General features: G+C 36.1%; 1 protein-coding gene across 1 annotated transcript; it reads right to left on the minus strand.

Moving 5' to 3' along the window:
* LOC109710309 lies at positions 2,701-12,673 on the minus strand (the record flags this gene model as incomplete). Its single annotated transcript, XM_020232819.1, has 10 exons — positions 2,701-3,314; positions 4,045-4,166; positions 4,961-5,033; positions 5,123-7,153; positions 7,257-7,925; positions 8,039-8,132; positions 9,520-10,284; positions 11,280-11,374; positions 12,088-12,150; positions 12,592-12,673. Coding segments are annotated over 10 exons (4,329 nt in total), but the record flags the coding sequence as incomplete, so codon positions are not given.

Consider the following 14,209-nt stretch of genomic DNA (forward strand, 5'->3'; position numbering starts at 1 on the left):
ATACAACGTTCGAACATGATTCGGCCCATCTAACCTCACGCCATTTCGAACATGACTCGACTCAACATGATCTCTCAGCCACGGCACAGAATGCCGGTCCATTTAAGCCGCAAAAAGTGATCTGTCAGTGCTTTTCCGAATAGAGCTACTCGCCGCGCATGGAATTGTCACGTGACTCGGCACGGGTTGGGGCTCGGGAGGGAGGCACGTGGCGCGAGACCCAATAAGGATCCGCGAGAACCGCCGCGTCACGGGGCTCCGCACGTGCCGCCACAGGGACACGCGTAAAGCGCAGATGAGACCCGCGAGAAAGCAACCATTCGAATGTTGCACCACCTCGAATCTCGGGCCCACCACGTTGCTTGCTGTATACGAATCCTGTTCATAGTAACTGGAAAAAAATATATAAATAAACTTTAAATATTATTTCCGTAAATTTCGTACTTTTCTATTTTACTGCCGGTTAAAACAAATCAATTTAGTATTTTTTTTTTTTTTCATCAAATTCTTCGTTAATATTTTGTTAAATTATATATAAAAATTTTTAAATACCACATCTAAAATTATCGAATATTTATTTTAATATCTTTTTAGTTTTAACTTTATCATTGATTTAACGAAAAAAATTAGTAGAAAAAAAAAATAAAAAAAAATAAAATTAGAGATACGAAATTAATATATTTTAAATTACAGAATATTAAAATTTTAAAAAAAATGAAATTATAAGCGTGATATTTAAAGTCCCCCCCCCTAAAAAAGGACATTAGAAATAAGTAAATTACACTTTTCGTCCTCAAACTATGAGCCAAGATTATAGTTTGATTTCCAAACTTTAATCTAGTAATTTTTCTTAAAAAAAAGTAAAAATTTCTCTTATAGATAGGATTCATTTAATTCTAACATAAAACTGTAAAAAATAATTTTTTGTAAAAAAAATTGATAGAGAAAAAAATTTACTTTTTGTAGTACTTGATTTGCGCGAAAAAAATATATTTTTTCATCGATATTTGTTTGCTTGAAAGAAAAAAAATTTATATTTATTTGATACGGTGAAAAAATATGAATGAAAAAAATTTACGTAGCTTGAATTTTCGTTTTCTACTAAAAAAATAATGAAAAATAAAAACTTAAATTTTTCTCCAAATCTGTAAAAATATTTTTACGAAAAAATAATTTTACGTCAAACCAAACAAGCGTAAAAATATTTTTCATACCGAACAATTTTATGATTTATTTTATACGGAACTAACTTTTAAAAAATTGTAAATGTTTCTCCCATAGTTAGCGATTTTTTAGTTTAATACACTGTAGTTCAAGCATATAACTTAGTACTTTCTAGTTTCATTTTCACTATCTGTTGGTCCCTTAATTTTTTTTGTAAAAATATATAAAAGAAACTTAAAATAACAATCCAGTGGTTTACCACCTTCTCACTTTAATACCCTCTAATTTTAACTTTATTATTAGTTTAACTAAAAAATTAACAAAAAAAATAAAATCACAGAGTATTAAAATGAGACATTCAAAATATGAGAGTACTAAAGTGAGAATGCTAAACCATAGAAAAGATATTTGAAGTGTTTCTTATTCCATAACTCTAACTTAATTGATAAAATATTAACAAATTATTATTCTAGAAATTATGTAAAAATATTATAATTAATGATACAATAACAATTAAGATGCTATATTATTATCACATTAACAATGTTTTCAAACCAAAAATTGCAACAATGACAAATTTAAAGACCAAAATATCATGCACCGCGTAATTTAAGAACCAAAAGTGCAAATTACCCTCAGCAGAGTGTGAGATGGGTTCACCCAACAATAACATTGCTCTTATAGAAAACTTCTTGTTTGAAATTGGATTATTCTCTCCTTATTATTAGTTTTTTTTTCTTTTTTCTTTTTTTTTTTTTGCCTACTCGGAAACTATAATTTTATGGTTAACTTAAAGATACTCTGTATCTCAAAACATTGTAAAGTAGTTTCGTGATTAATCGACTTCAAACAACCCTATTAACTAAAGCACTTGTACACACAAACACTTCGCAGCAAAGTGTTAAGTAGAAGAGAACCAAGAGCTTAGACTTGGTATTATGTATTGTAGTATGTATGCATGTACGTACATACACACCTGAACTTGAGTTCTTTACCATAGGATCTTTCCCTACCTTTGATTATTATCCCCCACCTTTATTTGGTTCACATCTATTTTTTGTGAAAATAATAACAGAAATAATAATAATAATAATAATAATAATAATATGTGTGCTTTAAAAAAAATTGTTTTCGATTTGAAAATTGTTAATATCGTCGAGCTTCACATCTATATTTGAAAACGATTTGAAAATTGTTATTATTAATAATAAAAAATAATTGTTTCCGAGTAGGTTTGAAAATTGTTATTATCTATAATCGAAAATAATAATAGATTTGGAAACGATTTGAAAATTGTTATTATTAATAATAATAATAACAGTAATAATAACAGTAATAATAATAATAATAATAGTAATAGATAAAATAGAGTTGAATGTAAGTATATTATACTTCTGAATTTTTCGATTAGACGATAAAAAATATATCGTAACTAATTTATTGTGATATACAAAACAAAATATTATGTACAATATAAAAAAATATTTTAAAAAATGCCTGACACTGACACAGTTAGAAAAATGAGTTGCTAAAGAATGGAATTGGCCAAATCTAGTGATTTGGAGGTATAGTAGTAATCAATTATCACTCCATATAAATCTTTTTTTCATTAATCCCCTTCACTATACTCTGCAAATTCACACTCTTAATTAGGGACTCTGCTTAATTTCAAAATTGAACCCTATTTATTTATTTTCACAAATATTTTAAACCAAAAACAAATATCATGAAAAATAAGAAAGATCAAAACTAAAAAAATAACTTTACAAACCTATACAGCCGAAGAAGGAGAGGAAAGAAACCGAAACCGAGCTCTCAATCTTCGGGGCGTTGGATCTCGCCCATCATGATGCGATTGCTGTGGACCTTGAAACCCAGAAGCGACGGGTCGATTTGCCGACCCTTCTTCCCCTTTTTCTTAATGTTGCTCTTGCTGCCGCTACCCTGCATGGATTCTGAGGAGTCGGAAGGAGCAGAAGCAGACGCGTCGGCTTCCAGTGTGGGCTTTTTGCTGGTGCTCTTCAGCATGTCGATGAAGGAAGGCTCCGACGCTCCGGCAATGATGCCACCTGACGGCACTCGACGAAATGTTGCATCTTTCTTGGCAGACGATGGAACGTCTGAAACGCCTCCAGGTTCTCTCTTAGCATCTGCATGTCCACGAATAGATCATAAGCTTATTTTTAAATGAAGAATTAAATGCTTACTGAAGTGCACGAAGTTTCCTTTTTTTTCCCTCTTTGAAAGGAGAAAAGAGTTCTAACAATTCGATTATGAATAGGCAGTTTCCTCATAGAATATAAACCTATCTGAAACACACACTGCATAAATATCAACGCACATACTGTAGAGCATCAATAGAAGCATATACATAGACACGACAAAAGTATACGCGCATATGAGGGTAAACTTCATTAAGGGCCCAGTGGTATTGGGCATCTCATTCTAGTTTTCTGTACTGACCTTTCTGTTGGTACCATTGGGTTTTGCTCCATGATAACCAGTTTGGATTATATTTTGGTTCAGGTTTTGAACTGACCCAATCATGTAAGAATTTGGTTTTGGATTTGAGTTTTGAACAAAGTATATATCAAAATGCAACCGTGACACAATCCAAACCTGTTCATTTGGATCAAAACCCATTCCAAAACAGTGCTGACAGGAAGTCCTTTCAGAAAACCAGAATAGCACCCTCAAGTGAGCTGAAGTGATACAAACAAACCACAATGCATCGATGTGAAAATGCACTATACACATGGCCCCTTTTTGAAGTTTACCATACATATAAACATGCATCTAGATTGTGTGCACAAAAGAGATGAGAGAGAGAGAGAGAGAGAGAGAGAGAGAGAGAGAGAAGGGGGCTTTAGGAATCCTTACCTTTGACAGGAAGAGTAGAAACTAACTCCGAAAATGCAGCCTCTGATGAAACAGAAGCTCTCTGATCATGGGCGAGCTTTAGTGTTGAACTATCAGTCCCCTTCAGAGTAGCACTAGAATTCCTATCAGGAAAAGAGTTTAAGCAAAAGTGAAGGTAATTTAGCTAATAGTAGAATTATATATCCACTACGATTACATTGTCATTAGCTACTTGGTCCAATATAAAATCAAGGAACAGTGAGATAGTTAATTCTTTAACAACTCTTTTACTTTGCGATGTCATTCTGGTAGTTTCAATTTCATCTCTTTCCTCTCAAAATTGTTTAGCAGTTCTTCGACCATTTACCAATACCCGAACTATAAAAAACCCTGAAAAATCAATAGAATTTAGTGTTCCCAGAAAGCAGTCTAATACAAGTTAACCTACTTTTCGGAAACTCTAAAGCAACTATTTTCCGAGAGTATGATTATTTCAATTCTTCCTATCTAATATTTATCTTTTGAAAAGCTTAGTAATTTTTCACCAACAACAGAAACCAGAACCTGAAACTCTGAAAATAGCCAAAACTAAACTCAAGAAGCCTACACTGAAGCCTATATTGGGCTTTCAGTGATCTAGTTATACCATCAAATCGCAGTGAGACAGATGTAACAATGGCTTCCAGTAATACATATAGTTGTTTCAGCAATTGTGGACTAATTAATTGGAACATAAGAGAGAGTGCATAAGCAACATGCTAGCCAGAGGAATTAAGAAGTTCAGTTATGAAAATACTGCAATATATTACTCATATTATCAAAACATACTGAGCAAAGCATTCAAGTAATAAGTAAGCTTACATATGAGAGTTTCAGACATTCTGGAAAAACTTCACTATTTGCTACTTGTCATAACATTTGAAAGAAATTTATATACCTGTTCTTGCTTATCTCGCCAACAAAAGCATTATCATCTCCAACCTCATAATTCTGAAAGATAGCATCCCCACCTGGACAAATCACAGTAAAGTTCACATGGATATTGTGAAGTAGAAAAGGCAGGAAAATAATATTTAAAGAAGATTCTTCTACTAATCACCTGCACTGCCAAAAGTGGCAGGTCTGTTAGGAGCAGCAACTTCCATTTCTTCTTGACCTCTGCCTACCATTTGCCCAACCCCAGCTTCAAGATTGTCCAGAATAGATTTACCCATGAAATTAGCTTTAGAACCAGGTTTTGTTCTGCTCCTACCGTCATTTGGATCGGCAAAGTTCAATCTTTCTATAGATGGATTGCGACCCATGGTATTTACAAGCTCTTCTTTGTGAATTCCATCAGCATCTGTGGGGAAAAGCTTCTGTTCTAGAAACATTCCACTAGTAGATTGAAAAGGCATACCTTGACTGCCAAAATTAGCATTTACTAATCCATCCTGTGATGCTTGCCTTGTCGTAGCGAAAAGAGAATTTTCTACCAATGATTCACTGTAGTCTGTTCTATCTGCAGCAAGCTTACAGGAATTGTCTGCAATAGGATGAGAATAGAGCCAAGAAGGCTCCCCACGGCCATAAGATGATGAAGGAGAGACATCAGAAAGCCCTAATGACTGATGAGATTGCAGGACCATCTTTTGGTTCATCATATTTCCTAAATCATGTTCTCGGTTCTCAAAGGATGAACTCAATTTCACACCTCTCCTCTGCCTCTCTGCTTCAATCTGGAACTGTCTCAACTGTGATTCTATAAGGTTATTAGACAGCTGCCTATTAGAGTCAACCATCAAGTGCCCCTCCATGGCATCCATGAGTGAACCACCATACTGTTCAGGCATCCTATGTTGATAGGGATGAACACTAGAATGAATGTGTGAAAGGTCATTCACAAGGTCAATGTTTGGCGAGAGAGAGGTCGTAGGTAATGAAATTGCCCTATCAAGAGGATGGATCCCCTGACCTCTGTTTAATAGCTCATGCAATGCAACATTCCGCTCAATTTGGTTGTTGAGCTCAACGGACGAGGCTCTCTGAGGGGGGTGCACAAAATCCAATGGGCTAAGTCTAGAAGAATGATTAAGGTGTGCACTAGGTGATGGCTGGATGAACTGGTTAAATCTTTCTTCCATGTGCGATTGCTGCCTCGAAGGAATCGGAAATTGCTGTGCTCGGAGCATCTGTTCCTGCTGAAGATCTAAAAGCAGCTTCTGTTGTTCGAAAGGAAGCATCTGCCTACTGTTGGAATGAGATAAGATATCCAACAAATTCTGACCATGCTGACGGTTTTGCATGAATTTTGCTTGGATAAGCTGCTCGACAAGTGCATCATGCTCTCGTTGAAGATAGTGGGATTGCTGCTGTGACTCATTCAACAGGTGCTGCCTCAACAGAACTTCATCAAGGATGTTGTTATTTCTGTGGCGTGGATCGCCATTTAATTGCTGATGCAGCATTTGCTCCAGCAATAATTGCTGCTGCTGCTCCTGCTGCTGCTGCAGAAATTGCATCTCCTGTTGATGAAGCTGTTGTCTTATATTCTGCTGCTGCAACTGCTGAAGACGTTGCTGTTGGTCAAGTTCAAACTGGAGTTTCAACATGTGCTCCAAATCCGGCACTTGGTGATTATTAGATTGTTGATGGTGCAGAAAATCGAGATTTTGCTGGGCCAGTAACTCTTCCTGCTGTAGTCGCTGCTTAAGTAACTGCTGGGAGAGGAGATGCTCTTCTAAGTTGAACTGGTGTTCAATAGTGGGCAAATGACTAGCACCAATAGCATCATGAAGTACATTTGAACTACTATTCTTCCTATACTTGGTGGAAAATTCATCAGGAACCATATGTTGTTCCTGTCTATGGCTAAAAAGAGATACATCCTTCACAGCCGCAGTTTCAGGAAACGGCTGATCAACTGACAAAAGAGGGTTCTTTGGCTGAGTTCCTTCCAGCTCAGAGAAAAGTAATCTACGGGAATTCAAATCATTATCTTTTGGGTCCCTTTGATTAGGTAAAGAGACTTGTCCCACTTCAGATGCCATTAGAATATGACCACTAGAGGTCTGTAACAAATTACTTTGGTCGCTAGTAAGATTCACCAGTGGCCTATCCATACTCATAAGCTTTCCCCTGTACAACACTTCTGCAGCAAATAAGAAAGAAAACAATCAATAAATTGAAACTTCTAAAAGAATTTTTTTTATTTTGGGGGGGGGGGAGGGTGGTGCCCCGTAAAGAAAACTAACCGTCAGCATCCTGTACAGCAAATTCATGAATTCGAGACTCAGAGTTGCCTCTAGCAGACTCCAAAGGCTCGATATTTTGAACAGGAGATACAACAGGGACTTGTTCACTTTTTGAAGTCAAATGTGGTATAAGTTCACCAAGTGGCCTGAAAGGAGTGCCTTCTGGGGCATCTGAAGGGCACACAGGTAGATCGGTGCCAAAATATCCTTCTTCAAGCCAAGACATAATATCAGCAACAAGAAAAGGGCCCTGTATCCTTCCTTGCGGGTCCCGGTAAAACAAACTCAACTCCTCGGGAGGAGTAGAAGGATTTGGAGCAACATCACTACTATTCGATAATTCAATTGTTTTCTGAATAACTTGGACGGTTGGTGTAACAAAGAGCGAACTTGAATCATATGGCAACTTAGCACTAACATCAAAAGTAGCAGCTGGGTCCACTTCTTCCAACTTTGAGTTCTTTAGAAAATCTGAATTTCTAGCATGCCCATCATTATTAAGCAATTTTCGCTCACCAGGTTTCTCTACAGAGCCATTGGTACCCAAGGAGACCTTTGTATCATAGAAAGCATCATTTTCTGAAATTAGTGGAGATATGCGATCATTATCCACTGCAATAGTTAAAGATTTGACATTGTCGCTGAATTCTCCAAGTATGTAATCTGATCCTGAAAAAATTGATCACCAAAGTCAACTATTCAAAATCTAGTAGAATTAACCAACAAGCTAATAAAAGAAAATTGTTATTAATGAAAAAAAATGTATCAGAAATTGTTCTTACCTATCTCATTGTCAACTCCTGTCGCGTGCTCCTTACTTGGAGAATCTGCTTCACTGCTAGTGACCTTTCCCTCCCAGATATCATTTACAGCTGCCTGCAACCCACATAATTTAATTCCCTTAGAATAACTAAGTCAAAGAAAGTGCTTATTTCCCTATAAACAAAATAACATATCAAAGCATTTTTGCTAACTGAAAAGATCACATGGCTTCTTTCCTGGATCAGGATTTTGAAGAAAGATGGAAGGCAATGGGGAAAAAACCCAATTTCTAAAATAGTTAATAATCATGTTAAAACAAGCAAATGCAGTGTCAAGATGCTATTTGAGCAGATATGAACCTCAAAAATGGAAATCATTAACAATTACCACACATGTAACAAAGGCGTAAAGTTCATTTCGAGAAAACAAATGAGGCATGCACTTTTGAGTCAGATTGAAGACACCTGCATATTGACACCTCAATGACCGGCTAAATGAAAAAATGCTTTACTGAAGCGAATATAGATAAGCAATCTCCGCCTTACAATCCAACTTATAGGACTTACTTTTTTGGATACAAAAAATCAAAACAGGAGAAGAACAGTATAAATATCAAATCACAATTTGACCCTTCAAATCCTTTATTTGTACAGTAAAATACTGGGAAGAAGACTGCATTAGTTGCAATAAAACAAGGCGTCAAAATAAGAGAGTCCAGTTATATTTGCAGTAAAATCAACATCTCTTATCATGTACAACTTAAAACTTGTCTAGTCAGCAGAAAAAATCATCTTAGAAAACATAAGAATAAAGTCAAATATATCCATTGGTTTGCCTTGTCCCAGGTCAGGATAAAAGAGAAGGCTTGCAGTAGGTACTTTGACAACAAAGCAAAACTTTTGACAGAGAGACTGCTATTCAACATGATTCAGCCTAACCAATAAAAAATGTGCAACAACTTAGTACAATTCCCTGGTATATATAAAATTTACTAACTTCGCTACTCAATTAACATAACAAAAAAAAAACACACTTAATCCCAAAGCTCACACAAAAATAAGAACAACTTAGATTGCCTTAGATGTTCTGGGAATAAATCGCACAATGTGTTGGCTAGGTTTTTGCATATATTTAGAGAAGTATACACAAATGCATCTAATTTAAGGGCCATATGTGCAACAAAATTAGCAAACAGAAAAAATAATACCATTCTTTCCGTTACTCAAATCAATACCATCCTTCAGCAATTCCCCTTCTTCACAAGGCATTACGCTTTTGCAGAGAGAATATTATATACTAGTTATACTCAACTAAGTGATCAGAACTTGGTACTCAACATTCTTTATAAACAACCTTTTCTACCTTGATCAGTATGAATTGCCATTCCAATGATACAAAAAAAATATAAAGCAAATTCCCATATTGATATGAAGAAAAACTTTTGTTCTCAAAGGGAAGTTAATAAAAGCACTAATCTTACTTAACTAAAAATTAAGCATACCTTCTCATCATCATCTAGTGTGAGGAAGGCCAATGGAGTCACAGAACTAGACAACGTAATGGAAGGAACTTCTTCTAGACCCTCAGGAGTAGCTTCAAATGATGGCAGTGTCCTCTGCTTCCTATAAATGTCAAGAAGCTTTCCTCTTGGATACCGAAAAGTATGAACAGTTTCAGACACATTCCTTTCTACTGGCAAAGCACCAATAGGCCCAGTAGAGAACGACCTGCTTAAATTTGACCTACCCCTTCCAGGGGCAAATCCCACATTTGATCCCTCTGCACGCCCTTTCTCTAACCCAAATCCAGGAGCCCCATGATGGGCCATAGTGGACCCACCAGATTGAATTTCCTGGCGGTAGCGAGGCCGCCATTTATCACGTGAGTCTGACTCCGACAATGGACGGAGCCCACCAGAAAAAGGCAGCTGCTGCTTTTGAACATGAGAATCGTCCTTGTCTACATCCATCTTCTTCTCCAGTCGAGAGTCCTTCTCTTTGTCTTCTGGGCCCCACCTCGATGACCATTTGCTATCAGCAACTTCTCTCATAGAGATATTATCAGAACGGCGATTATTTTTGCGATATTCAGCAGTTTCTCGATCTCCTTCCTTTCTACGCTCTCTCCTACCAAGTAAGCTAGTTTCTCTTTCCTCTTCAAGCCAACGACGATTACTATCAATATCGGGCACATTCCTTCTCCATTCTTTCTTATCCAGAGAACTATCCAACCGCCACATATCTTTTGGAGTGGGTGGGCGAGCATCCTGTAGCAAGAAGCACCATAGAGAAAGTAAGACAAAAGAAGAAGAAGATGAAGAAGATATAGTGGGAGGAAAACATGAGAATGCAATACCATTTGATTGCTAGCATTGCAATAGGTAATTTGAGACCCAAAGTCATAAAAGTTGTCTTAATATCAACTCTTATGGATAAACGTTCAAAAGAACTAAAGCAGGATGTAGACTAAACAGTGACAATCTTAAGCATCTTATTTTACAAAACATAGAACTACATGTCTCAGACTAACAATAATCTTAAATATCCTGCAAGTCAAAAGTTTAAATTTTTATCACATGAGTACCAGGAGAGATGCAACTCGGATAAACAACAAAAAATGTAACTAGATATAGATGAAGATCGAGAATGAATAACAAAATGTTAATAACAAAGCAGACCAGTCAATTTAAAAAAGAAAAATGATGACCTGCAGCTAAAGCATTCATTTCCTTTCTTAGGTGTGTAGTTATGGGTCTTCCCAATAGACCTGGGAATTGGATTTCATTAACTAGGTTATCCATCGGTATTGCAGATATACAACCACGATCCAGCCGTTGGGCCTTCTAACCAATCTTAGATTCCTTTGAAGCCCACTATTCCTCTATACATGTTCACCAATCATACAGCAACCTATGACTGACTAGTTTCAAAGAAAAAGGATTATAAAACCATCTTCCTGGACATATTATGATTGCTAATTCTGCAATCCTGATATCATACAGGAGTTGAACTAACATCTTCAAGAGTCAAGACATTGAAAGGAAAGAGGAGAAAAGGAAAGCTAAAACCTTATATCTGATATTACATCTATTAAGTATAATTTCCCACTGAAATGACATGAATAAGACATAACAAGAAAGAATTAAACCTTCAAAGAAGAGGCAACATAAATTTCCTCATTAAAAATGTGCATTTGCATGCTCCATTTATCGAATAGCTACACAGGTTGCATAAATTTAGGGGGAAGAGAATAGACTAATACCCCTGATGCAGCAACAACACCAAACTTGCTATCAGCAGGTTTAGCATAAAGCCATTGTGGCGAAAGAGGAATGCTATTCTCAGCCGAAGGTTGATCTGCAGACAGAACATGTAAATTATAAATACAGTGGTTGCAGATACATCGAAAAATTAAAAATAATATTGTCAGCTTGTAAAAATATAATCCACTACAAAAGACTAAAATTTGTGCAAACAATGAAACATATGAAAGAAACAAACAATGCACACAATCTTTTATGACAAGCAGCAACCAGAAAAGGTAATGTATGTATTCAATTGATGGGTGGCTAGAACATCGTGAAGTCTGCGGAAACCATAAATACAGTAATAAATAAGGCAGCAAATATCAAAAAGGTGTGCAGATGGTAGTACAGTATTCTCACTCGCACCTTCTTTAAACAACTTAAAGATTGCCTAACGAACGACGAATTCCAAGTTCTTCGTGTACAACAGTTCTACCAAATTTCATATTTAAATTTTTCATCAAATCCGCCAAATCAGCTAAATCTAAATCAATCAAATACTAGCAAAAGCTCTGAGTTTCACATTTCAAGCTATGATAGAGTTACCAAACTCTTTACGGTGAACAATCTACTGCTGCATCAAGCATCAAGCACAACCGGAAAGAGGCTGCTCTCCAAACCCACTAAGTAACCAGGCGTACTACATAACCTCCAGAATATAATAAAGCTGCCTGAGAATCACCCCAACTTCCACAACAAGGATGATAAAACTATGAACTGCTTAAGTACTACAAAAGTCATCGGCGAGAAACTACACGAAATCACCTTTTGATTCATTGAGAAATCCCACAAGAGCCTTCTCGTCATCATGCTCAGCAGAAACACCACCTGCCAAATTTAAAGGCAAAAAAAAAAAAAAGCCCACCAACCAAATTAGCAAAAAAGGAGCAACCAACAAGCATTTAAACGAAGAAAACAAAGGAAAAAGGAAAGGAATAACCACAGTATCTGTATACTTATATGCTCAAATTAAGGCCTCTGATACAAATTATATAGTAAGATTAAAAAAGTAACACAGTTTCAGATCCTTCGCACATCAAAATGGAAAACCAACTAAGAAGTTTCCAAAATATAAGCACTTATCAACCACAAACACCATGGACTGAAGCTACTGTAGAACCAAAACAGATCTTAACGCAGAGAAACACTAATCGCGCAACAAAAACCCTAAATCTCCGCATGCGGGTAACAGAGATCGAACGGGTAGGGAGCACGCGCGATCGATCCCGTCCGATCGAAATGGGGGCGAGGGGATGGCGACAAGCTCACCTTTTGCGGCCCACGCCGCCACCTCCTCCGCCGCCGCCGCCGCCGACCTCGCGGCCCGGCGAAGGTGGTCAAGGGGGCCGAATTAGGGTTTCCCCGGAGTTGGAAAACCTAGGGATCGGAGGGGTTCGAGAGCGAGAGTTTGCAATCGATCGAGGGATCGAGGGTTTGAGAGGGCTAGGGTTTCGCAAACGAGCGAGCTTTGAGAGGGTTGTGAGATTTTTGGAAACACGAGAGCAAGAGCGAGAAAAAACTAAAGCGATGAGATGAGAGAGATTTATCTGAAGGAAATATGCATTTAGCTCCCTAGCCAATCACTTATTTACAACCCCGTTAAAACCGAAAATGGGTTCAACATTTTATTATGGATAATAATTTTATTTTATAAAGTAGTAATTACTGTATAAACTATTTAATATTCTGAAACGATCTAAGATTTTGTAAAATATGATTATAATTTATACTTTTTCCGTTTGGTTCGGGGTTAAGGAAAAACTAGCTATTCCAGAGAGTTAAGTTCAGGATTAAAGTGGGGTTAAAGTTTTTTTGTGTTTGGTTGGGGGTTGGAGTTAGTCTAGAATAATGAAAAATAGTATTTGGTTGGGTAGGTGGGATAAGAAGATAATAATTGATAAAGAAGGATAATGATTGGTTGGAGTACGTATGATAAGAAAGATAGTGGGTTATTATGAATAGAAAATAGTGTTTGGTTGGAGTTTGGTGGGGTTAGGTGGGTTTAGCTAACCCGGGATAATTTATTTGAGGTGGGGTTAGGTGGGATTAGCTAATCCCACCTATTTTTTGGGATGTTTGGGGATAAAATGGGGGTTAAGGGGGGTTATTCCACCCCTTAACCCCCAACCAAACAAGGGCTTAAAGATCATGTGACAATGCTATTAGAGAAAATTAACGGAAGTAAAACATATTTTATCGGTTGAAATAATCAGATTTATGTGTTTTTTTTCTTTAAATTTTTGAAAATTTTTTGTCTGATGTGAAATTTGCTTGAATGTCCTGCATATTTTTTAAATTTTTTTAGAATAGTAATCAATAAAATGTCGAAAAAAATCGTGTTTTTTGATTTGAATGGACGAATATTTATCCTCTTTGGTGGGTAAGAAAATATGTAATTTTTTTTTAAATCAAGTTCACAGATAAATTTTAAAAATTCTTTAAATTTTGGCTTAAACTTGCCCCAACAGCTAATGACTTAAATAAATGAATTCCATTAAACTTTTGACTTATCACTGAATCATTTTCTAAATATGAGTTATGATTAATGATTGTGATGTTGGAGCCTATTATTAGTCAATTAAATTGGACCTGACTCATAATATCCCAATCCAAATATGAAGGAATTCTAAATAGGTGAAAACGTATGGAATTTATCTAAATTATAAACCATTTTGAATTGGTTGTCAATTTTTTTAAAATTTAAATTTTACTATTCAATCTTTTTAATTTGTTTGATTTGAATTAGTCAATGGCACTTTGATTTTAAAATTTAAATAAATTTAGTTAATATATACTTTATATAATTTTGCAACTATACATTTATTAAGTTAAGTAATTAGCTTAAATTTTAAAGTCAAATTATCGTTAACCGACTCAAATCAAATAA

This window comes from Ananas comosus, linkage group 5 (assembly GCF_001540865.1).
Source record: "Ananas comosus cultivar F153 linkage group 5, ASM154086v1, whole genome shotgun sequence".
Taxonomy (NCBI): Eukaryota; Viridiplantae; Streptophyta; class Magnoliopsida; order Poales; family Bromeliaceae; genus Ananas; species Ananas comosus.